The 24924-nt window shown below is 41.0% G+C and overlaps 2 protein-coding genes across 2 annotated transcripts in view; both read left to right on the top strand.

Annotated features, from left to right (window-relative positions):
- Nucleotides 1-755: 755 nt before the first annotated feature.
- Nucleotides 756-24924, top strand: part of ITGA1 (integrin subunit alpha 1) — a 124081-nt gene continuing 99912 nt past the window's right edge. Inside the window, exon 1 of the mRNA XM_034774419.1 lies at nt 756-1378. Coding sequence (XP_034630310.1) covers nt 1315-1378 — 64 coding nt within the window. The 5' untranslated portion in view covers nt 756-1314. The remainder of the gene's footprint in view (nt 1379-24924) is intronic.
- PELO (pelota mRNA surveillance and ribosome rescue factor) lies at nt 11371-17196 on the top strand. The gene is made up of 2 exons (XM_034774421.1): nt 11371-12546; nt 14595-17196. The coding sequence occupies exons 1-2, from the start codon at nt 11821-11823 to the stop codon at nt 15024-15026; spliced, it is 1158 nt and encodes a 385-aa protein (XP_034630312.1). The 5' UTR covers nt 11371-11820; the 3' UTR covers nt 15027-17196.

Raw genomic sequence — 24924 nt, forward strand, 5'->3', positions numbered from 1 at the left:
TTTTATTAGGCTCAGAGGAATTGAAAAAAAATTCACTGAAATCCTGGCTCCAGTTCAAAAAGGGGAGGAGAATTCAGTAATGACCCACAGTCTAAGTACTTGAGATAGTGTTTTGAACTCTATTTTCTTGCCATAGTGCAGCAATGCACCATCTCAATTTCCTTTGTTTTGCAGAGTAATACAATAACTTGGTAGTATGTTCAAAGATGAATCTCATATCAATTGTTTTGAAAGGAATATAACACAAACTGGATACATCTCTGGAACATTAGAAAAGCATAAATATTGCCAGGCACATTTGCAGTGAGTTTTAAATATCCTGAACATAGTCACTGCTCACCCTGAAGTTAGCTCATTATTATTCATAGGGTTTATTCCGTGATTAATTTGTGAAATTCCTGAGGGAGAATGGAAAGGAGCACAAAAAAGAGTTTGGAAGTTGTGGGCAGAGCTAATTTTTGTCTTGTGCTTTAATGATAATGCAAAGCACATGCAAATACAGAAGAGAGCATGGAGGAAATGCATGTATCCTCTGTCTGGGAAGCCGTTGATAATTTAGATCTCAGCAACTCGTAGTTTGGTGGAGGAGGGGAAAATTTCCCCGATTTTCTCCTACAAGCAAGTGACTGGCTTTAGGACTGTGATACAGCACATACACATTTTTAAAGAGTGATGTAAGTGAAATAAAACTAGCCCAACAAAAGCCACTCTCAGACTGGAAGTATCTTGTAATCTGGATTTAACGCACTTCTCTTCATCGCTTTGATTTGTTTCGTATGCTGAGGGGAGGAAGGGGCACGAGAACAATGACACGCCAGTTGTAATCCAGAGTCGGACATCCAGCTCTCTCCTACTGCCCTCCCACTCCCATCCTGGGTGGGGTTGTCCGGTAGGAGACACCCAGGAATTATAAAAGTGCATATGTCCCTTTAAGGTTTGCTTTGCTCCCTGCAGACTTCAGCCTAAACACTGAGATCTGACTTTATTTGTACATGTCTCTCAGCTCTGGGATCCTGCCACGCGGGGGTTTCAAAGGCTCAGAGACTGTTTGGGTTTAAGGGGGAGGGAGTGTGTGTCTTGGGGGGGTGGGGGCAACTCATCTTGATGTGAAGAGAAAACTTGAAGGGATTGAAACAACAAACAGGAAATGCCTAGCCTGGCTGCTGCTCTTGCAGATGCAGAGGGGACCAGAGGCAGTTGCAGCGCACTGAGCTCCTCTCCCTAACAGGCACCGTGTGAACTACCGAGCTACCCAAGGGATCTGCTGCCCCCCGGCCCTGTCCTCCTTCACGGGCTATCCTTGTCACTGCAGCCATGGGCTCCCAGCCCCTCCGTAGCAGAAGCCCAGGTGTCGCTGTCCCATGCGGGATTCTGACAGGTGAGAGAACTCTCTCTTTCCCTCTTCTCTGAAGACCCAGATCTGCCAAGTCTCGCTCCTCTGCAGGGAGGCTCCCTTCTTGGGGAGGATGAATCTCTCAGGATATGGCATCCCAGAGTCGCTTCAAATCTCTGCATCCATCATCCCTAGAAACCTCACTGCGCTCAAAGTGCCCCGATTTAAAACAGCTCTCGGGAGTGGGTTTTTAAGAAACTTTTCCTCGCTGGGCGTTAGTCTCCTTTATACCATAGGATCTAAGGAAAATAATCAAAAAGCAGGAGGGATGGGAGACGAGAACAATACAAGTAGAAACTGCTGGGTGAAGGGTGGGGTATGCAGGAACAACATTTATGAGTGTGAACTTTTTTTCTTGGTTTCTGATATGGTTGACTGCAAAGGGCAAGGTTAACTGTTCAGACTGTGGACGATATAAAAAAAATGTTACAGGGACGATAGCTCAGCCCATTAAGCATGTAGTATTTCCATTTAAGGACTTCATGTTGTTGGGGATTTCTTTTGTTTTGCACAAAAATGTGAGGGGGGAGCAATTCAAGTACTGTATGGACAACAATTTCTGATATGTTGGGGGATTTGTGGCTAAAGCATTTGTATTTGGAGAGAGAAAATTCAAGGAAATGGAAATGAGTTGAGGAAGGGCAAACATTCACGCAACTGTGGAATTTGGCTCTCTGGGGTAGTTTTCTTACAATGTGAGCAAGCCAAAACAATTGAGCTGATAAAGTCTGAAATTAACCAATAAGCAAGAAGAAATAAGCTTTATATACATCATCCAAATGGAGAGTGACAGGGAGTGGGGGAAAGGATAAGATCATTTATATTGTTGAAAGTATTTTGTAACTCTTTTCTTCACTTTGGGATTGTTCTGAAGCAAGATTCATGTAGAAACCTGAACAAGTGTAGTAATCTAGGTTTATCAGGCAGTTGACAGGTAGCACTTTGCAAATGTATTATTATTATAATGATCACATTATTATAATTTCCTAAACCATTATTATATGATCCTTTTCCAAATCCTTATACTGTACTTGGTTTTGTGCAAGTGATGGAGGGAGGATACGCAGTTGCCGCAGTCTGAAACACTTATCTCTGGACTCCTTTTCCATCGGAATTGAAAAGTTAACACTTGTACTGGCTACAGATGATTCAGCAAGAAAAGTGCAAATTTAAATGAAGTCAAGAACTGCAAAAGTTAAAGTTCTTGCATGTATGTGCAATGTGGACAAATTAATAGTGCAATTATCTTAACTTTAATTGCCTAACTTTTATCTGACAATTATAACAACATTGTATACACAGAGATTATTTTAACATCAAAACAATGAGGCTTCCTCAACTTTCACCCTCGCTCACTCTCAATCTGTTTCTACATAGCCCCTGAGCCTTCTTTCTACTGGAGCTCTCTCTCTTCACGGGCACATTAATGTATTATTACTTATTAACCATGTTTATTATGGTAGTTCCTAAGGACCAACCAAGAATGGGCTATACAGAGTAGAAGTGAAAACACAGAGTAGCAGACAGTCCCTACCCAGAAGAATTTACAATCTAACTAGACAAGCTAAAAACTATCCCATCCCTTCTTTTCTTACCCCTTCACTACCTCTCTGTTCTTTTCCTCTTGTCCCTAACAATTTCTCTCCTATCATTTCTCAGCTGCTCTCCCCATAGCTTTTTGCATTCAGAGACCTCTTTCCCATTCAGAAGCCTCTGTCTTGTTCTAGACTGTTGCAAGCTAGGGGAGAGGGATAGCTCAGTGGTTTGCACGTTGGCCTTCTAAACCCAGGGTTGTAAATTCAATCCTTGAGGGGGCCACTTAGGGATCGGGGGCAAAATCAGTACTTGGTCCTGCTAGTGAAGGCAACGGACTGGACTCGATGACCTTTCAGGTTACCTTCCAGCTCTATGAGATAGGTATAGCTCCATATATTCTATTATAAGCTCACAAATCCAAGATACACTGGTCACAACCCTTCTTCCTACCACTGTCACCTCAGTCTTGCCTAAAGAGTCTGCTTTAGCCAGCTACTCTTCATACAGGTTCTGATCTAAGATAAGCAATGAAAAACAAGTTGATGGTGCAACTTTGGTTTGACTAAGGAGAACTGGGTGACCCAACTGCAAACAAGATATTATCTAATCATAAAGAGGAAACTTTAGAAAATCATGTTAACACACGCTATATGAACATGAAAAAATGGGGGTTGCCATACCAACTGTAATGAGACTAATTGATTAAGATGGGTTATTATCATTATTAGTCTCCTGCTGATAATAGCCCACCTTAATCGATTAGTCTCATTACAGTTGGTATGGCAACCCCTATTTTTTCATGTTCTCTGCTCAGTGGTTTGAGCATTGGCCTGCTAAACCCAGAGTTGTGAGTTCAATCCTTGAGGGGGCCATTTAGGGAACTGGGGTAAAAATCTGTATGGGGATTGGTCCTGCTTTGAGCAGGGGGTTGGACTAGATGACCTCCTGAGGTCCCTCCCAACCCTGATATTCTATGATTCTATATATATCTTCCTACTGTATTTTCCACTGCATGCATCTGATGAAAAGGGCTTTAGCCCATGAAAGCTTATGCTCAAATAAATTTGTTAGTCTCTAAGGTGCCACAAGTACTCCTCGTTCTTTTTACTCTCAACTTGAAATCTAGTTTGTTTGTTTTTTTTAAATCAGTTAAAAGTAGTTTCAGGTAAAAGACTTGTCAATTTTTGTCCTGCTCTTTAGTCTCCCTGCCAGTTTATGTGGTTTTACAATCACAATTTCCTATTAAAAAAAATATTGTTCTCTCCCATGTCAGCCACAAAAAAGACCTACACAAATAACAGATAAACTGTTTAAATGACTGAGTTCAATTCTACAGGCATTATGCTTGTGCTTAATTTTACACAAGCAAGTAGCTGCAAGAGACCAGATCCTCAGTTATGTAAACTGTCATAGGTCTTCAAAATTTAAACCAGGTGAGGATCTGGCCCATTGACTTTAATGGGATTACTCACATAAAAAAGTATCAGAGGGGTAGCCGTGTTAGTCTGAATCTGTAAAAAGCAACCGAGGGTCCTGTGGCACCTTTGAGACTAACAGAAGTATTGGGAGCATAAGCTTTCGTGGGCAAGAACCTCACTTCTTCAGATGCAAGTAATGGAAATCTCCAGAGGCAGGTATAAATCAGTGTGGAGATAACGAGGTTAGTTCAATCAGGGAGGGTGAGGTGCTCTGCTAGCAGTTGAGGTGTGAACACCAAGGGAGGAGAAACTGCTTCTGTAGTTGGATAGCCATTCACAGTTTCTCCTCCCTTGGTGTTCACACCTCAACTGCTAGCAGAGCACCTCACCCTCCCTGATTGAACTAACCTCGTTATCTCCACACTGATTTATACCTGCCTCTGGAGATTTCCATTACTTGCATCTGAAGAAGTGAGGTTCTTGCCCACGAAAGCTTATGCTCCCAATACTTCTGTTAGTCTCAAAGGTGCCACAGGACCCTCGGTTGCTTTTCACATAAAAAAGTTACTCAAATGCTTAACTATTTGCAAGATTGGGATCTCTATGGGACAACAGTGAATCTGATAACAATTGTCAAATGCAAAAAATAAATACATTGGAAATACATAGCAAAATATTTCTTTCAGTTATAGTAACCTGAGATGATGATTATTTTAAGAATAGGCACAAAATTTTCAGATAGAAATATGACGTAAGTTGGCAATGTCTCTTTAATTGTAGATGGGATAATTATAGTTTAAGGTCACTATAAACGTAGTTGTGGATCATTGTTCCTAATTTGTATAAAGTTTTCAATTTTTTGCTTGAAAAAAGAATCCAATGTCCCTAGAAATGTCTGCTTCTCTCCATTGCACAACAGAAGTTGATTACTGTATGTGTTGAGTTGCAATCTCTCTTGTAGTCACTATGAAACATAGCAATCTTGTTTAGTTTTGACACACAGAACAGGTCAAAACTTGCATGACTGAGTATTTATCTATTATTTAGAGATATTAAGCCCTTCTCCTGTCCTTTAAGATGCAGCAGTTCCGTTGACATCAGTGGGACTGCTGGTCTGAGTAAAGATTACAGGACTGGACCCAAAGAAAGGAAAGATCTCTAATTTGAAAATGTATAATAATGCATATAGTTGAGCTGTCAAATAAAAGAGAAAAGACTTACATTTATGCAACAAGAAGAAAGTATAAATCCTTTTACACTTGTTAGTTAAGTACTACTTATAGCTAATTTTCACTTGAGAACAGCATGAGTCGCATTTGAAATTGTGTATATCTTAAGCAGCACAAAGAGTGTAACTGGCCATGTGCTGAGGAGATGCAGAGTGTTAGAGAAGGAAGAAATGTTCTTCCCTCAACCACAGCGCAGTTGTGGAGCCTCTTTAGGTTTCAAAACAATCAGCTGTTACGATTGTAAAGATGTTAAACTAAGTGCTTAGGGGTGTTTCAAATTGTGTTAATTAACTCAAGTCGCCTAACTTGATTTTTAAAAAGCACTTTTTTGCATGGTCACTCAACTCCCAGTGATTGAGGTGACCTCTGCAGAGCTTTCACCTAGTTCTGGAGGTGAGGGTGGAAGGACACACATGCCTTGCCCCATCATATTCTCTGTGGCATGCTGCTCAGGGGCCTCATGCCAAGCAGGGCTCAGAACCATGCAAAGTGACAGGTTTCAGAGTAGCAGCCGTGTTAGTCTGTATCCGCAAAAAGAACAGGAGTACTTGTGGCACCTTAGAGACTAACAAATTTATTAGAGCATAAGCTTTCGTGGACTACAGCCCACTTCTTGATTGCATATGCATCCGAAGAAGTGGGCTGTAGTCCACGGAAGCTTATGCTCTAATAAATTTGTTAGTCTCTAAGGTGCCACAAGTACTCCTGTTCTTTTAACCATGCAAAGGATGCACACCCACTACCTGGGTTCCTATATCCAGCCCTTCTCTGGCACAGTGGAACCACAATAATTCAACTGCACAGAAGCCTCTGCAGCTTCAGAGGAGGGAACCTGACTTGTCACAAGCTGCCAAAAGCAATGTCTGAAAAATGTGTCACAAATCAGCAAAATATTCCCTACTCCAATATGTTGGATAAATAATTGGCTAGCTGAAGCATTTAGAGCCCCAACAAGGTGTTATGCTAAAATATAGAAGCATTTTTAAAAGTGAAAAAGAGAAGCAATATCCAACCTGCAATGCAAGGGAAATGGAAAAACTCTCCTCCAGGTTCAGGAAAATGGATACCCCATAAATATTAAAAAAAGGAGGGAGGAAACTCCTAAAGAAAAACTGAACACAACCCCCACCTAGATTGTACAATTTTGTAATTGAAAAGAATGAACAAATATAAGACCCAATCCTAACAGTTACGTCTGTGCTTAACTTTACACCTGTGAGTAGTCCCATTAACTTGCATGGGATTACACATGCTAATAGTTAAGCATGTATGTGTTTACAGAATGGAACATTAGGCCTCTTATTCATAAACCCCATTAAATAGTATCCTTTGCCTTTGTGTGATACTTAGGAATTGTAATACCAAATCAGAAATGAGGTCCATCTAGTCCAGTATTTTTCTCTAACAGCAGCCAGCACTAGATGCTTCAGAGGGTGTAAGAACTCCACAGCAGCAGATTTGGGATAATCTGCCCCCCATTAGGTCTCATCCTGAGCTCTAATAGCAATTGGCTTAAACCTTGATGTGTGAGGTTTAACAAACCTTTCAGAATTTTTGCTATTCCTTATAACTCTGGAGATTCTGATCTGTATAAACATCCAATCCCTTTTTGAATCCTTCTAAATTCTTGGCCTCAAAGACTTTCAGGAGCAGAGAGTTTCAGTCTAACTATGTGTTGCGTGAAAAAATGTTTATTTTTATCAGTTCTGAATTTGCCACTTTTTTATTTCATTATATGTTCCCTTGCTTTCGTGTCAGGAGACAGGGAGAAATGAAGCACTGTTCATTATTTTATATACTTCTAGCATGTCTCCTCTGATTTATGCCAATTCTAAATTAAATAATTCCATTCATTTCAATCTCTCTTCACGTGAGTTTTTCCATGCCTCTTAGTCATTCTCATAACTCTTCTCTGCACCATTGATTTATATAAAGGGCTTAAAATACTTTCTCTATTGTTCTCCTCCCCCCCACACACCATTCATTATGCAACCTAACATAATTTGCATTTTTGACTGCAGCTACACATTGAGATGTATACAGTGATACCCAGCATCCTTTCCTGAGTTGATACATTTAAGTTAGAACCTTCTAAAGTGCAGTAGTTTACACTGTCTCCTGCACTTGTATTACTTTGCATTTGTCAACATCAAACTCCATTTGCCATCATGTTGCCCATTCATCTCTGTGAAGTTTCTCATAGCCCCCTCTGGTCCTGATCTAACCTAAATAACTTTGCGTCATTTGCAAATATTTCCACCTCACTAGTCACCCTATCTTTTCCAGGGTCTTAATAAATATAGTAAACACTGGACCTAGTACAGAATCTTGAGGCACCCGGCTATTCACTTTTTGCTATGATGAAAATTGACCTTTTAATCCTACTTTTTGTCTTCTAGCCAGTTTTTGATCGATGACATTACTTCACCACTCATCCCATGACTACTTAGCTTCTCTAACAGTCCTTTCTGAGGGACCTTGCTAAAAGTCTTTTGATACATCTAAATAAATTGTCAAGTGGTTTTTCTTTATCTACTACTTTAATGATGCATTCTAAGAGATTAATGAGACATTTTCCTTAGCAGAAACCCTGTTGGCTAGATGCTATCATATCATGTTCTTCAAGTGTTTTATTATTTGATTTTCAATTGTTTATCCAATTTGCCAGGTACAGGGTAAGGCTTCCTGGTCTGTAATACCCCCCAGAACCATTTTATACACAAGTACAATATTTGCTACCCTTCAATCATCTGGAACAATACTTGTTTAGAGATCTTCCAAAATCTACCTAGGGAAGTAACCCTTACTCACGCATGTTGTCCCCTTTGCTTCTATACGACTATTCAGGTGAGTAAAGATTTGTAGAATATGGGACCTAGCAGTTTGATCCTTTTCTGTTCTTCAGTGATGTTATTAATTTTTTAATTAAATAATGAGATCATTGGTATTTATCACAAAGATCTTGGAACAAGTGAATAGTGACATATGACTGGCTAACTTTAGATGTTGGTAGAATAAGTGAAGTTGACAAAAGAAGCTAAAATGTGTTTGGTTGTCTACTGAAGCTGTATTAGTTTAATTCTTAAAATATTTAACTTGATTCTTTAATATTTATGCAGGCGCTCAGAATGCGTCATTTAGGAGCCTAATTTTAGGAGCACAGGTTTGAAAATTCTGGCCCATATTCTTACTATCAATATTGCTTTAGTATACATATGCTGTGGCTTCTATAAGAACATTGACTGTGCACTGTTATGTTAGCCACTAGATACACATACAATATCATAATATAAGCCTCAGAGTGGATGCGGACTATGCTTTCCCCACGACAAAAAAAAGTATCTGTTCATTGTATGAATATAAATCTAGATTACAAGAACATAAGAAATCATAGGGATGGAAGAACATCAATTAGAGCCTGTCCACATCGCTTATTTTGTGTTGGATTAGCTGTCTCCCCAATTCTTGTACCTCTGATATTTTTCTTCCAAATACCTCATGGTTTTAAAACTTTGTTAGATGCTTCCATGCCTGCTTTTGACAGAACAGAAAAAGATTACTAACACGAAAAGACAACTTGATTCATTTATATTCCCTTTCAGTTTGTGGTTTTAATTACACTTTCAGCATTATCTGCTCCTTTTGAATATTAAACTAATGTTTTGACTCCATTGTGTCTAGCAAGCATAGCCCCACACTTCCCAGATGCACAGAAGTAGTATGCTCCCTGCTACCCCCATTAGAGGGGTGCAACATGTAATCCCCTCCACTAGCAGGTACAAAGAGGGAGAAACTGAGACCCTTTCCTGTCCCCTCACTTCTTGGATGGTTGTTGTCCACAGGGATACTAGCAATCATTGTTACATCTTTCCTTTCTGTTCCTTCCAGGTTTCTCTGATTTATTGTGGTTGCTTCTGAGTTTCCTTTTTTCAAAGGATTCCAGGCCTCTACACTTTTTGTGCAACTGGTCTTGTGACTTGCTAAAAGTTATTTTTTTTAATATAAACAAACTATTCCAAAATAAGAGTTTTCTACTCAGACTTGCACTGAAATACCTGAAAGTACAAACTGCACCTCTAATTTCAATTCCATTTTCCATGTAGACAAGGCCTTAAATGAGGGCTGAGTACGTCCAGTGTCTCAGGGCCTGAGTTTCTCAAATACTTGAGTCCATTTGATTGCCTCTATCATAACAACCTTTAGAATTCAAGATATATATAGAATTAAGTACATTTTTAAAAAATTCCATCCTAGGAAAAAGTTCCTTATATTTTTTCCAATACTACTGTTTAAAAAACACCCCAATTCTGCAACTTGTTCAATATATATATAATGCTACACTATGCATACACACAGGGAGAGAACCAAGACAGTTAGAAAATAAAAACTAACTTCTACTAACCCTGACATTGTAGTCACAGAGAAGTTCTTATGTGAATGATCTGCACTTAATATAGTTTCTTATCTTGCTTCCTCCAGCTCAAGGGCTTCCACCCGGAGGACGGCGGGGGGGGGGGGGGTAGGGAGGAGATGGGGGCAAGCAATCTACAGACTATGTCTATGATTTCCAAAGGGGTTCCATCTCCACTGGAAAAGTTTTAGGGGTTCACATATGAAAAAAGATTGAAAACCACTGCTCTAGTAGCCACAATGTTGCTTTTTAACATTTCCCAAGACATGGTTTCATCTTTCTCTCATAGAGTCTGAGGCCAGAAGGAACCAGTGTGATCATGTCATCTGACCTCCTGTGTTAACACAAGCCATAAATCTAGCTTCATATTTACCTTATTTAGTCTTCAAATTTGGCTTGTTGTAGGGATTGTAATACTGGCAGCTTGCAGGAGCCCAAGAACTGCACTCAGAAGCCTTGGGTGCTCTGCCAGTGAACTACTGAGTAACCTTGGGCAAATCACTTCTCTGCACCTCAGTTTTCCCATCTGTGAAATGATACTAACCTCCTCTGTAAAGTGCTTTGAGAGCTATTGATAGTAAGCACTGTATAAAATGTAGGTATTGCTACTAATCACTATTAAATGGAAGAGCCAGTGGCTAGGTGGAATCTCCAGCTCTGGAGATATTTAAGAGTAGGTTAGATAAATGTCTATCAGGGATGGTCTAGACAGTATTTGGTCCTGCCACGCGGGCAGGGGACTGGACTCTATGATCTCTCGAGGTCCCTTCCAGTCCTAGAATAAAAAAAAAAAAAAATGTTCTACGCTTGTAGGCCTGACTGACCAAGGTGTTGCTCTGTTCCACTTCCCTTTGGCACAAAGCTAGAGTAAGCCGTGCACCCATGCAGGCCCGGCTCTCTAGCAGGGCGAGAAAGGCTCCAGCAGGAGATGCTCCCTCCACCTCGCTGTCTTCCACCAGGTACCGCAGCCCTCGCACGGCCAGCACTGACTGAGCCAGCAACCGCTCAGGGGCAGGAGATGACAGGGCGGCGGCTGCGCTGGGTCACACGCGGGGCTGGGAGCATGGCTGGGGGGGACGTGCTGGGTCAGGAGCCGCCTGGCGGGCAAGCACAACCCCCCTCAGAACAGGGGCGATAGGGCCGCGTGCGCCACCCTAATCCCGCTTCTATCTGAGCCGCGACCGCCGCCCCAACCTCGGTAGCAGCCAAAGCCAACCCCGAACGTCCACCCCAGCCCTAGCCCCCAGCTCGCTCCTCCCGACCCGGGTACATTCCGCGCATGCGCTAAAAGCGACGGTGGGGGCGCCGTCTTTTCTATGCGCATGCGTGAGTAGGATTTGCCGCGGGCTCCCTGAGCAAGCTTACGTAACTGCGCCGGAAGTAGTCTCAACGTCTCCGCTCCGGGTCGGCAGTGTACGCATGCGCAGTGTGAAGGCGCTTCCTAGCTGGCGCGTACGCGAGGGGACGATGCTGTCGCCGGGCTGCTCCCGACTGTGCCTCGTCCTGTCCCCAGCCAGTGCGCAGGCGTGGCCCGGTGTCGCCGCCGCCGCCGATTGACCGACTGTGGAGTGTCGTCAAGCGCCGCTCGGATCGGCGAGGTTCAGCGGAGCGGTCAGCCCGTTAGCGTGAGGGGTCCGGCGTGCCGGGGCCTGGAGCCGGCCGGCCCCGTCCCACGTGTCTCCTCCGAGAGGCTGCTGCCCCGTCCCCTTCCCGCTGGGAGGACGCAGGGTCCCCAGGCCGTGGGCTGAGGAGCCTGCGCCTGCCCGGAGTGCGAGACGCGGTGCCCTCCCGTTTCCCGGTGAGATCAGAGGGGGCAGGCCGGGCAGCGGCAGGATGAAGCTGCTGAGGAAGGACATCGAGAAGGATAACGCGGGGCAGGTGACCCTGATCCCCGAGGATGCCGAGGACATATGGCACACCTACAATCTGCTGCAGGTGGGCGACAGCCTGCGGGCATCCACCATCCGCAAGGTGCAGACCGAGTCCGCCACAGGCAGCGTGGGCAGCAACCGCATCCGCACCACCCTCACCCTCTGCGTGGAGACCATCGATTTCGACTCGCAGGCCTGCCAGCTGCGGGTCAAGGGGACCAACATCCAGGAGAATGAGTACGTCAAGATGGGAGCCTACCACACCATTGAGCTGGAGCCCAATCGCCAGTTCACGCTAGCCAAGAAGCAGTGGGACAGTGTGGTGCTGGAGCGCATTGAGCAAGCCTGCGACCCAAGCTGGAGTGCTGACGTGGCAGCAGTGGTCATGCAGGAGGGTCTGGCTCATATCTGTCTTGTTACCCCTAGCATGACACTGACCCGGGCCAAGATTGAAGTGAACATTCCCAGAAAACGAAAGGGTAATTGCAGTCAACATGATCGAGCACTGGAGAGATTCTATGAGCAGGTGGTGCAGGCAATCCAGCGTCATATCAACTTCGAGATTGTGAAATGTGTTCTGGTGGCCAGTCCGGGATTCGTAAGAGAACAGTTCTGTGACTACATGTTCCAGCAGGCAGTCAAGACTGACAACAAGCTGCTGCTAGAGAACCGGTCCAAATTCCTTCAGGTAAAGTAGATAAGTAACCCTTAAATCGGGAAATCCAAAAAGAGTGAAGAGTTATACAGTGTGACAAAAAGGTGATATAAGTAAAGTGACATTAACACAAAGAAAACTTAAGCTGAACATCAAGAGAAATGTATTTTTGGTGGGATCTTAAATGATGGGCTAGTAAGGAATGTACGTGTCCTTTCGTTTGGGATATTTAAATCTAGACTAGATAAAGCAGTAGATAATTAAATGCAACTTCCCCCTTCCCTCCCCCCCCCCCCCAAAAAAAAACCCCAACAAAAACTTGATAGTGGCTCATTAAGATGGCAGAAACAACAACAGTTGGGAAATTACATTTCCAGCAGGAACGTCAACTCAGTCGTGTTGTGTCAGACCCTACCAAATTCACGGTCATAGGATTTTAAAAATCATAAATTTTATTATTTCAGCTATTTAAATCTGAAATTTCACAGCATTGTAATTGTAGGGGTCCTGACCCAAAAAGGAGTTTGGCTGGGGGGGTCATAAGGTTATTGTAGGGGGGGTTGCGGTACTGCTACTCTTACTTCTGTGCTCCTGGTGGTGGTGGCACTGCCTTCAGAGCTAGGCGCCTGGGGAGCAGCAGCTGCTGGTAGGGAGCTCAGCTCTGAAGGCAGAGCTGCCGCCAGCAGCAGAGCAGAAGTAAGAATTGAGTGGTATGGTATTGCCACCCTTTCTTCTGCACTGCTGCCTGCAGAGCTGGGACCTCAGTCAGCAGCTGCCACTCTCTGGCCGCCCAGCTCTGAAGGCAGCAGCACAGAAGTAATGGTGGCATGGTATGGTTTTGGTATGCCGTCCTTATTTCTGCGCTGCCTTCAGAGCTGGGTGCCCAGCCACCAGCTGCCGCTCTCCAGCCACCCAACTCTGAAGGTAGTGCAGAAGTAAGGGTGGCAATACCATGCCCCTCCCCCCCCCAATAACCTTGCGACTCCCCCTGCTACTCCGCCAGGACCCCCAATTTGAGAAACGCTGGTCTCCCACGTAAAATCTATATAGTGTAAGATAAAAGCACACAAAATACCAGAATTCACAGTGGGAGTCCAGATTTCAGTCTGTGATGCATTTTTCATGGCTGTGAATTTGGGCCCTAATCATGAGTGTTTAATGACAGATTTAATGCCGCTGTGAAAAAAGTGAACGAAAACATACCTGTAACTGGCAGGACTGAGTTAACATTGCTGTTGAAAACCTTAATATTTGTTTCTCTTGGCTTTTGTTGTCTGCATGACCTTAAGGTTTCATTTACTAATTATTTTTCATCTGACTTCTTGCGTATTTTTTAAGACGAATGAAAAAAATAAGAAAATCCAGATCTTATTGGCTTCCTGAGTTTACTACTTCTGGCTTCCTAGATTAAGCAGGTCTTTAATCCAAATCAAGCTTCCAAGCCTTTGGAGGTCCCAGTGCATTAAAAATAGATTCAGAAGTATGAAACTGGCATTTGTTTTAACTCAGTGTTTTAACATGGATATGTATCAGGTATTACCTGATTTGCAGTGATGACCAGCATGAGGAGCAAGGTCCAATCACTACTGAAAAGTGCACACTTCCTACATCTGCAGCATGTGCAATGCATGCCTCATCTGAAGCATATATCTGTAGACTTAGCAGGTTTTTCTTTTCTGAACAGTTGGTATATCGTTTCAGAGATGTAACTTTAGAGAGAAAAACAACCGATCTTTCTTTTTTTTTTTTTTTTTTTTTTTTTTTTCAAATGTAGTAAAAGCGCTAGTTCCTATTGAGGATTACTCTGAACATCTAGTTTCAGATGTATTTTGCTCTAGGCCAGTGCTCAAGATCCCAGCATGTTTAAAACAAATCTTGAATGATAGAAACATTTTTTTCTATCCTTGCTAAATTCAAAGGTAGCTGAAGGGATTTTGTTCAATATTTCTGAAAAAAATTCACCTTGAGAAAAAGACTGACCATGGAAAATTTCAGTTCACAAGTGAAACATATAAGACTAAGTAATCAGCATGGACTAAATGATCCATTTTTTCTTCTATCTATAACATTTATTATTGTAGGTCCACTCCTCCTCCGGACATAAATATGCGCTGAAGGAAGCTCTTTGTGACCCAGCTGTAGCCAGCCGTCTCTCTGACACGAAAGCAGCTGGTGAGGTCAAAGCCTTGGATGACTTCTACAAGATGCTGCAACATGAGCCTGATCGGGCTTTTTATGGCCTCAAACATGTGGAAAAAGCCAATGAAGCCATGGCCATTGATACCCTGTTGATCAGTGATGAGCTCTTCAGGCACCAGGATGTGGCTTCTCGCAGCCGATATGTGCGGCTGGTAGATAGTGTGCGGGAGAACATGGGCACAGTGCGCATATTCTCCAGCCTCCATGTGTCTGGGGAGCAGCTTGGCCAGCTGACAGGGGTAGCAGCTATCCTGCGTTTCCCTGTTGCTGAGCTCTCTGACCAAGAGGAGGAATCCAGTTCTGAAGAGGATTGATGACGATGGCTCACTCCACCCTTCCCTCATAGCATAAGACTAAAATGACAGTCACTGCACTTCCTTTCCAAATACTACAAGCAGATGTTCCATGGCATGCAATTTAACTTTTTGAGAACAATATTTTTAAGGTGTCCGGTTTTGTTCAACACGTTCAACTGGATAGCCATATATATTTGCACTTGCTGTGGTAATGATGATGATGGGTATACTATAGGTTGGGGTTGACATTGTTTGTACAAACTACACTCTGGATCTCCAAGAGCACAACAAACTAATATAAAATTCTCTGATTTGGTTCCTGAAAGCTGCTGATTAGGTATTTTAAAGCAGATGAGTTTCTTTGCCTTTTGGTGAATGTACAAAAAAGGATAATAAATTAAGGGGAAAAAACTCAAAAATGCCACATTTTTCTGCTTTATGTGCTTGCAAACAGTACTGCAAAGTATGGGAAGCAACGTGTTAGGTATCACATTATAAAGAATACTGATACTTTTCAATCAGCTATCCAAGGTTTGTCCATCTGAAGGGCTATGTTGACAACTTGGTCAGGAACCCAGGGGCCATACCTTACTGATGTAAAACGGAGTAGATTGCAGTAGGGATGGGAAGAATACCAGATGTGGATCTGTCTTCGTCACGAGTCCAGCCATTTGGCTGAATTTGGCAATATTTAATACTGTTCTATCAGAAATGGAAACTTAAAAAAAAACAAAAAACCCCTGAATTGACAGTATCCCTTTAGACATGATGGCAACTGCAGGCCAAGGTGTGAAGCTGTATGTGCCATGCTTTTAACATTTCTTTAAATGCACTACCTCAGATCCCTGTCATGTGAGCTCCAGAAAGTTGTACTAAATGCTGATTTATATGCTATAAATAAGATGTTCCGGCTTTAATTAACTGTTTTCTAATGAATCAGTGTTCGGATAATTTGGGCCTGATGCTGCAAACCCTTACTTGCATGAGTAAGGTTTGCAGAATTAAGTCCATAGCTTCCCCAGGAATCCTTTTGGCAATAGATAAATGGCTTGCATTACAATCTCGTAATCTGGTATTCTCAAGTAGATGTTTTTAAAAACAGGTATATACAATACAATACCTCTTGGAAGTAGAAGATCTAATTAGAAGCAGGACTTGGGCCTTTTTGAAGATAATGATGGTTAGAAAAAGTTAACTTAGTTATTTCCCAATTGTATTTATTTATCCATATTTATTAAAGGTGTTCAGAATTGAGGTGATCAAATGGTAATCCAATATTTCCTGGAGTTTATAGTTTGGAAAAAAAGTTTAGCCGGGAGGGGAATCTTCAGAATCTGAAACACAATTAAGGTGGCGTTTGGGATGCGGTGTGTGTGTGTGTCAAGAGTAATAGTGTAATTTTTACATATAAATAATACTCAGTTTTTATAAGGATATTGTCAGGCAAGGCATGGCCCCAAATTTAGGTTTTTTGTTTTTGTTCTTTAAATACTAACTGTTAAAACTCAAGTTGGGGCAGCCCTTGAGTTATAACTTGAATTAACTTTGCAGTGAGTTGCAGTGGTCCACTTTGGAAATCTGATTATAGGGATCTTGGCCTTAGAGACCAATCATGCAAGGTCTTGAATGCCCTCAACTCCTATTGAATGTTTATCTATTTGAGGAATTATAAGTAATCACTGAAATTTTCTGTAACAATTAGCACTGTTTCACTAAAAAAAAAAAAAAGGGGGGGGGGACATTCTTGAAAGGCTGTAGTTTATCTGGCAAGAGATCCTGAGCCACTAGCAAGGGTTGGAGTGTCCTCAGCTTACATTAAAGTCAATGTGATTTGACAGATACTCAGCACATTGGCAGAATCAAGTTGCAATAAATAGTCTTAAATCTGACAAGTTAGTTTTATAGCACTAAATGTCTAAATACTGCATAATATTTTCTCCCTTGATATAGCTATATTAGGCCTGTATGTTGGTAAGCAAACATCAGTGGTCGTTATTAAATACTGCAATAATTTTCAGGATAACGCTATTTATAATTAAGACCAGACTGCAGCCCTGAACTTGTATTTGGTATGGATAGCTTAAAATATCTTTACATTGGTATAATTTGTTGAATTATGCTATCCCAAATTGTGGGACGGAAGGGCTTGCTGGTTGTTTGTGTCATGGGTGAAAAAATTAGTTAATTTTTTTTAAATGAAGTGGTACTATATTTTTTTAGCCTTTTGTGATACATGAAAGGTACAAAGACAAAATACTGCAATTCCACACTTCTACACTATGTGCCTCTAAGTGTGACAACATGTATTGTATTGTCAAATACAGCTCTTCAAATAAATACAGCTAACCAATATATCAGTTTTTTGGAACAGTATAATTCTCAGAAGTGTGAAAACTTATTTTTGCAGTTCAGCAACACTTTATAGTGATTTTGTTTCTCTGCAATATTTCTGTTTAAGTTTAGAATTGGAGTTCTGCAGTGAATGCCACTAGTTTACTGGAAGAAATATATATTTCCAGAAAATAAGACACCTGTAAATTTGTTCATAAACACTTTTGCAGTGGAATCAACCCCATAAACAATACATAAGTAACATGTAGAAAAATGCATCAGGTTTCAGGAAAAAGTGTATGGAATCATCCTCCAAATAGATACAGAAATGCAGACCCCCTACACTTGGCAGAGTTCCATTGATTCTGATACCTTTGTAGTTAAAGGTATTTGACGAAGAGTTCTTTCCATATTGGCACATGTACTTGCAAAGTTAAGGCCTTAAACTTATATAAACCATATACAGGGATACTTCATCCACCACTAGAAGTCAGCAAGTGTGAAACAACACAGCAGTATTACACTACAGCTTAGGACAGGAAATGAGTACCTTTTCTAGCCAAAACTGCAATGGAAGTAGAGATTCCTGTGCTAGGATTGGGCCAGAACATGGAGGAACCCACCCTTAAACTTATGCCTTTGGGTTTTCAGCAATCACAAAGAGGACCTCAGTATTGCCTTTCTGAAAGAAGGATGAGAAGTATAGACTTATATTAACTCTATATAATATGGTTTATACCGTGGTTGCCTTATTGATCACCCCTCTCCCCAGATCAGCTGTGACCCTTCTGAAGTATATAGAACTTAACATAGAAAGAGGAGTCAGCTCTAGCATACCTGCTTGTAGGATTGGCATGTTGTGATTTGGCCTATGTTTAACATTAAGCGTGTCAGTAGTCCTGTTTATTTTGAACCAGCAACCCCTGTTCCTGGACTGAATACACCACTACCTCGATATAACACGAATTCGTCTATAACACGGTAAAGCAGTACTCGGGGGGGGGGGGGCACTCAAATAAAATGCTATTAATTATAGACATATAAAGGTTATTTTACTAAACTTAAAACATATTTATAGAGCAGTATTACTCAGACCTCAGTGGTTCAGGAGCCAAATTAGCAATCAACATTACCCAAATGAGCCACAGTAGTGTGAATTTATTATATAATTTATATATCTATATCTATATATATGTAATACACACACATACTTACAGCAAAATGAGTAAGTATTATTTTATCAACTACAATTGGTTAATAACCGTAAAATCATCCTAATTGGTTAATAACTTAGAATGGTTAATAATTAAATCACACCATGTTTTAATGTGTCTCCTGCAGCTCTTTGCAACACATATTAAAGATCCACTTGCAACTTGCAACTCTTGAGCCTCAGTCTGAACCCTCTAATTTGAAACGTCCATTTAAAAGGTAGACACTAAATCTGGACGCAGTGGTAGTGGACTCAGGGATTCAGTTCCTTTTATTACAGCAACATTGGTTAAATAGAAACCATGTAATGATATTAAGGATTATATTTTATTGTTGTATTCTTGGGTCTGATACCCTCCAAAAAACCTTAAGTACTAGATTTGGAGCAAACAGAATAGTACCAACTCCACTTCTATTTTTAACTGTTGAAAATATAGATGAACAAATTAATTTTTTCTTCATAATTTGTTACTTAGCATATATTTGACATTTTGTTCTGTTTACTTTGAACTATACATAATGAAAATGTAACCTACTTATAAAAAGTGAACCTATGCATGTAGGCTTTTAATATTCACTTTTGAATTAGCTCAGCTAGACTATTGTTTACATAACTAAAGTTTTCGTATTTCTAGCTATGCTTTCTTAAACAGAAAATGGCACCAGTTACCTCGTTTTTAGAAGGAAAAATATATCAAGTGTCAAATAGCAAAAAGGTTTAGGCTACTGTTCATCTTATCCCCAGTCTGTCATCTCCAAAGCATGGTCTGTTTCTTATACACAAGATCTCTGAAAGTAATTTTCAAAATAATGAAATTCTTGAAGAGGGCCAACAATTTATGGGAGTGCTTACTGAGAAATCTGAGTCCCTTATCAAAAACATAAGGGAAAGATTTAGAAAGATACAGTTTTCATACTTTTGAGGTAGATTCAAACAAACATGAATTTGGAAGATCATTTTTATATAAAGATCTCTAAAGATAGTGAAACGTTTTATTGTGTAATAAAATGAATATTTTGAGGTGTGCAATTTAGATAATAGTGAGTTTTTTCTGAGCGGGAATGACTTCAGTATAATTGGTTCCACAGCACCTGTAATTCTCTGATTACCTCCCCAGCTTGTTGGAGAAGATTGTCAGATTCAAATTTCGTGCAGAAAAGTAACTTTATTAAAACCTATAGAACTGTTAACATGGAAATCCTGATTAAGGAAATCTTTATTCAATGAGGACTGAAGTAAAGAAAATGCCAAACAGTTTAGGTCTTCCAAGTACTATATTACATTCTAAATTCAAACTCCAAATTGAGACTTTTGTTTTCCCAGCAATGGAAGGAATAAACACAGGCTGGAGAGCTTCTAGTCTGACACTTGCATAAAGAATTGCTCAATGAATAATGTTTAATGCTGCCAAATTTTTTGTTTTTGACTTATTTGGTGTGCAGTGGCTCTGATTTTAAGATAATGACCACTTGTATTGCATGAACTAGAAAAGGAATGAAAATCTCTTAACACAAAGCTAACCAGTAGTGCAAGCTCTTTCACTATCACGAAGTCAAGTTGTTTTGTAGTGTCCTAATGTAAAACAGAGTGTTAAGAAAAAAATGTTAAATTCTTTCCTCATTGTGCCATTGTTCAAAAATTATTGCCCTTACCCATCGCAGCTGAGGACTGTAGAAGGTGTGGGAGAGGAGTGAATATTGCTTCGAGCGGCATTAGTGCCTGAGTTGATCTCCCTAGCACTGCCAACTTCTGGCTGATCCCAACTGTCAAATTTAGTTCTGAACAAATATTGGCCCCTGATTTTTTGCCATTCACTTTGGAAAGTCTGAATTCTGCACAAAATGTAGCTGCTGCCATAAAGCTCAAATAAATTAATCACACAGTATAGAAATGCTTAAAAGTTTGTGTGCTGGAAAAATGTTCAACTGACTTTTTACTGGAAGAACTTCAAAGCAAATAAAATATATATTGCTGCAAGAATATGTAACATCTTCACATGAAAGACAAATTTAATTAAGTCTTTCAGTGAAGCATTAACCTTCAGAAAGCTGGCACTTCCATTTGCCAGCCAAAAGAATGCTTAGGAGGAAGGTTATGTCTTTTTTTTTTTTTATGTATTTCTGCAGGCCCCAAATGTTCAACTTTTGTGTGTAGAAAAGACCTGATTTGTAAGGTGTTAAACACTAATTCCTTTTTCTTTCTTGTGTGCCTTGGGGGGGAAATTGGCAGCCTGCCAAAATCACAGAATGCTCTTGACCAGGCTAACACTATCATATTAGTAGGCAATACTGCTGAACTCCTGTAAGCTGCCACAGCAGCTTTTGGTAGGAGGAGAGGGGTGTAGGAAGAGGTACCACATGGAGCAGGAGTTCCTCAAACTCCCAAGATAGAGAAATCCAAGCTGGGCTCCCATATTATATGGACCCAGCAGCCCATTATCTCTTGTGAGATAGTTCCATGTGGGACAGAAGGTCCCACCTCCTAGGGTGTGTGGGGGAGAGAGAGAGAGAGAGAGAGAGAGCCAGCTACGTTCTGGACATAGCACATAGTTCCCGTCCTCTATCTTGGATAACAGCCTGCTGCCAGCTAATGTGGTTAGTCCTGTAGTTTAAGTGGTAGATGTCTGTGCTGTAGTGTTGAAGGTTCATGTTTCAAATTCTGATGATTATTCATTATGGGGAGGTTGTTACAGTTATACATAAATGGTTTTTAGTTTTGCATACCAAAAAAACTAGGAAAATTACATACAAAAATCTGTGTTAAAAGAATATTATTTTTCAAGCATTCTGAAGTATCCATTTCCCTTCTGCACGTGTATTTTGATAATGCAGTTAGAGACTATCACATACTATTTTTTTTTCACAGAATACCTATTTCATTCAATGCACAAGTTGGATGCAGAGAGGGGATGAATTAAAGTTGCACAGACAATTGTAAATCTGGCATTTCCTAACTTTTGAGTGTCTGACTTTGCAACCTAGATAGATAACCTGTAACAGTTAGAATATATAATTTAGAACATATGGAGCCTTTCACTTCTAGAACATAAGCAAAAATTCAGCTCAGGAGCATGGTGACTGAGAGCCATGACTGGGGCCCTACCAAATTAATAGTCCATTTTGGTCAGTTTCAGGTAACAGCATATCATAAAATTGTAAATTTCATGATTTCATCTATTTAAATCTGAAATTTCATGGTGGTGTAATTGTAGGGGGTCCTGATCCAAAAAGGAGTTGGGTGGGAGGTGTCACAAGGTTATTGAGGGGGAGGAGAAGATCTTTTAACACAGATTTTTATATGTAATTTCCTTTTGTATGCAAAAGTAAAAACCATTTATGTATAACTGTAACAACCTCCCCATAATGCATGATCATCAGGGTTTGAAACATGAACCTTCAACACTGCAGCACAGACAGCTATCCTTACTTCTGCGCTGCTACTGGCCGAGGCGCTGCCTTCAGAGCTGGGCAGCTGGAGAGCAGTGGCTACTGGCCAGGAGCCCAAAGGCAGAGCCACGGCCAGCAGCAGCACAGACGTAAGGATGGCCTGGTATGGTATTGCCACCCTTACTTCTGCACTGCTGACTGCAGAGCTGGGCTCTCAGTCAGCAGCCGCTACTCTCCAGCTGCCCAGCTCTGAGGGTAGCAGCACAGAAGTAATAGTGGCATCATATGGTATTGCCACCCTTACTTCTGCACTACTGGTGGAGCGCCGCCTTCAGAGCTGGGTGCCCAGCCAACAGCTGTCACTCTCTGGCTGCCCAGCTCTGAAGTAAGGGTGGCAATACTGTGACCCTCCTGCATCTCCCTTTTGGGTCAGGATCCCCAAATTAAGAAACTCTGGTCTCCTCCATGAAATCTGTATAGTATAGGGTAAAAGCACACAAAAGACCAGATTTTTTGGTCTGTGACACGTTTTTTATGGCTGTGAATTTGGTAGGGCCCTAACCATGACTATTTTGGAGGCTGAGTAGCCTTATATGAAATAAATTGGTTGTCTCAATTTAGTTCTTAGTGGGTATTTGTTTACATCACATTAGGACCCCAACAAGGGCATTGAAGGGACAGGGACCATTTTTCACCCCTATAGCTGGTCCTTCCAGACTAGGAATGAGGCACACTAGCAGAGTTGGGTGAAGATGCTTACACTTCTGCTACTTATTCTGCATCTGTTGTGGGAATTAACAATATTTCCATCTCTAGTACCTTTCCAGAGGCCAGCTGAAGCCCCCCACAGAATTCCGTCGACCTACCACTCTCTTCACCAGGGTGTTAGTCTGCTATAGCTATGTCTTTCCAGGGTGTGGATTTTTCACACCCCTGAGAGAGGTAAATGTAAATTCCTAGTGTAGACCAGCTTCTCGGCTCTCTCTGAGCTGTGGCGCAAACCTAGTATCTAGTTTGGCCTAACAATTTAATACCCTGGGCACTATAGAATTGCCTTGTTAAAATTAAATTATGTGTAGCCACTATGATTTCTAAAGAATGATGCTTATACCAGAAATGTGTGGATTGAAATGGATTGATTTGAATTACAAAAAACAGTTTCTGCTCCATGGAACGTGAGCCTTCTGAATCCAGTTCCACTGGTCATGATAATCAGTACAGTAAACAATTATTTCTGTTCTTACTAATAGTTCTTATTAATTAGCCAACCACTATTACAGGTCAAGCCATCTTGGTTAAAGTAACTCAATGATCATTACGTAATAATTGGCCCTTTTACAGGACTTTTCACCAGAAGATTTTTAAGTGGTTTACAAACATTTGTGAGGGAACTTGAACTTGGTTGCTCTACTTTTAATCTCCTTTCCCAGGAATTATAAGTGCTGGATGTGGAAGCTCATAGCTTGTGCAGTCCTTCCCTTCCCCCCACCAAGTAGGAGTTCTCGAATGTTAAATTAAATTGGAAATGTTGCAATATGTAAGAAAATACCTTAAATACACCAGGATAAATAGATTTTTAACTATAAACTCCTAAACTTGACAAAACTAAGATCCAAATTCTCTGCTACACCCAGTCTCTGTGCAGTACAGCAAGGGTAAGGTCACAAAGGAGCAAACTCAACTTCCTGATTTTTGTGTTTCTTCTCCATTCACCGCAACATAGTTTAGAACAGCCTGGGGTCTGCCCTAAACAATGGCAGCTGTTAACATCCTCCAAGGAGCTGTCAGCTAGCTAAGACTAGTTGAAATACAATAAGCTTCTGGCACACCCTGTAAGCTAAGGCTGGAAGGAAAGGGTAACTGGCCAGTTTCCAGCCCCTTTGTACTGCTGGAGCTATAAAGTTGAGAGCCTATTGATGTAAGAGAATATGATAAAACTATGAAGTGAAAGTGTTTATTTACAAGAGTTCATTTCCCTGTACATGTTGGTAGCACTCAATTCTCTCAGACAATTATAGCTTTTTTAAAGAGGTGTTGAGCACTTGCAGCTCCTATTGGCTTCTGAAGATGAGACCAGTGACGAGCATTGCCAAAAATGGAGTAATCTACGTGAGCCTGGCAACATTCTGCTCACCCAGGACAAGCAGTGTCTAAAATAGTGAATAAAATGCAAGTTTTTTTCCTAACTAGTAAATTTTCAAGTTATCTTTACAAGGCTGATCTAGATGTTCACGGGGAAGAGCAGCAGCATCTTCACTAAATTCTTGTTCTGCTAGGATACTAACATTCTTATACTTGCTGGAGTCCTAAATGTACCATGGGTGGGAAACGTAAAGTATCAGTAGCAATTATCCATGTATAAAAGCTGTTTTTTAGGACTAAATGTGAAAAACTAGATTTCTCCCTCAGGATTCAAATGTCAAAATTAAGGTTTTAAACTTGAAAAAAAAATCAGCTTAAATAAATCCTCTGCATGGCTGGTGCCAAACTACCCTTTGTTTTTTATTAGACAGTGGAGCAACATTCACAGTAAAAAAGCCAGAGCTTAAATTAAATTAAATTAAATTTTCAGGACTGTCAGCTAGCTCGCAGATGAAATGTCCCTAAATGACTACTGAGCATCAAACTCCACTGCTACAACACAAACGGTGCTTAAAGCTCCTGCTGTTTGCCAGATCCTCCACCTCCATGCAGGCTGTGGGCATAGATGTTATGGAAGCCATATATTATACATACAACTGAAGATGCACATTCACTGCTTCAAGTTGAAAATCTCTTGAAATTATTTTAGCTCTTTGGAGAAATGATCAATTTTTACATCAAAATCTAAAAACCTCATCATTTTAATTCTAAAATGAATGTGATTTTTAGTCTGAACACCTTCCTAAAGTGTTAATGATTTTTTTCACCTAAGATTTTTTTGAACTAGTTCAACTGATGAACTGCAGTCTGCAATGGCAATAGCAGGTACATGTCTCTTGAGTAT

This window comes from Trachemys scripta, chromosome 6 (assembly GCF_013100865.1).
Source record: "Trachemys scripta elegans isolate TJP31775 chromosome 6, CAS_Tse_1.0, whole genome shotgun sequence".
Lineage (NCBI taxonomy): Eukaryota > Metazoa > Chordata > Testudines > Emydidae > Trachemys > Trachemys scripta.

Bases quoted from the DNA above. Each gene is read 5' to 3' on its own strand.
- PELO (XM_034774421.1), top strand. From the start codon at position 11,821: ATGAAGCTGCTGAGGAAGGACATCGAGAAGGATAACGCGGGGCAGGTG. The intron at 12,547-14,594 runs GTAAAGTAGATA...TTATTATTGTAG, and splicing joins ACCGGTCCAAATTCCTTCAG to GTCCACTCCTCCTCCGGACA.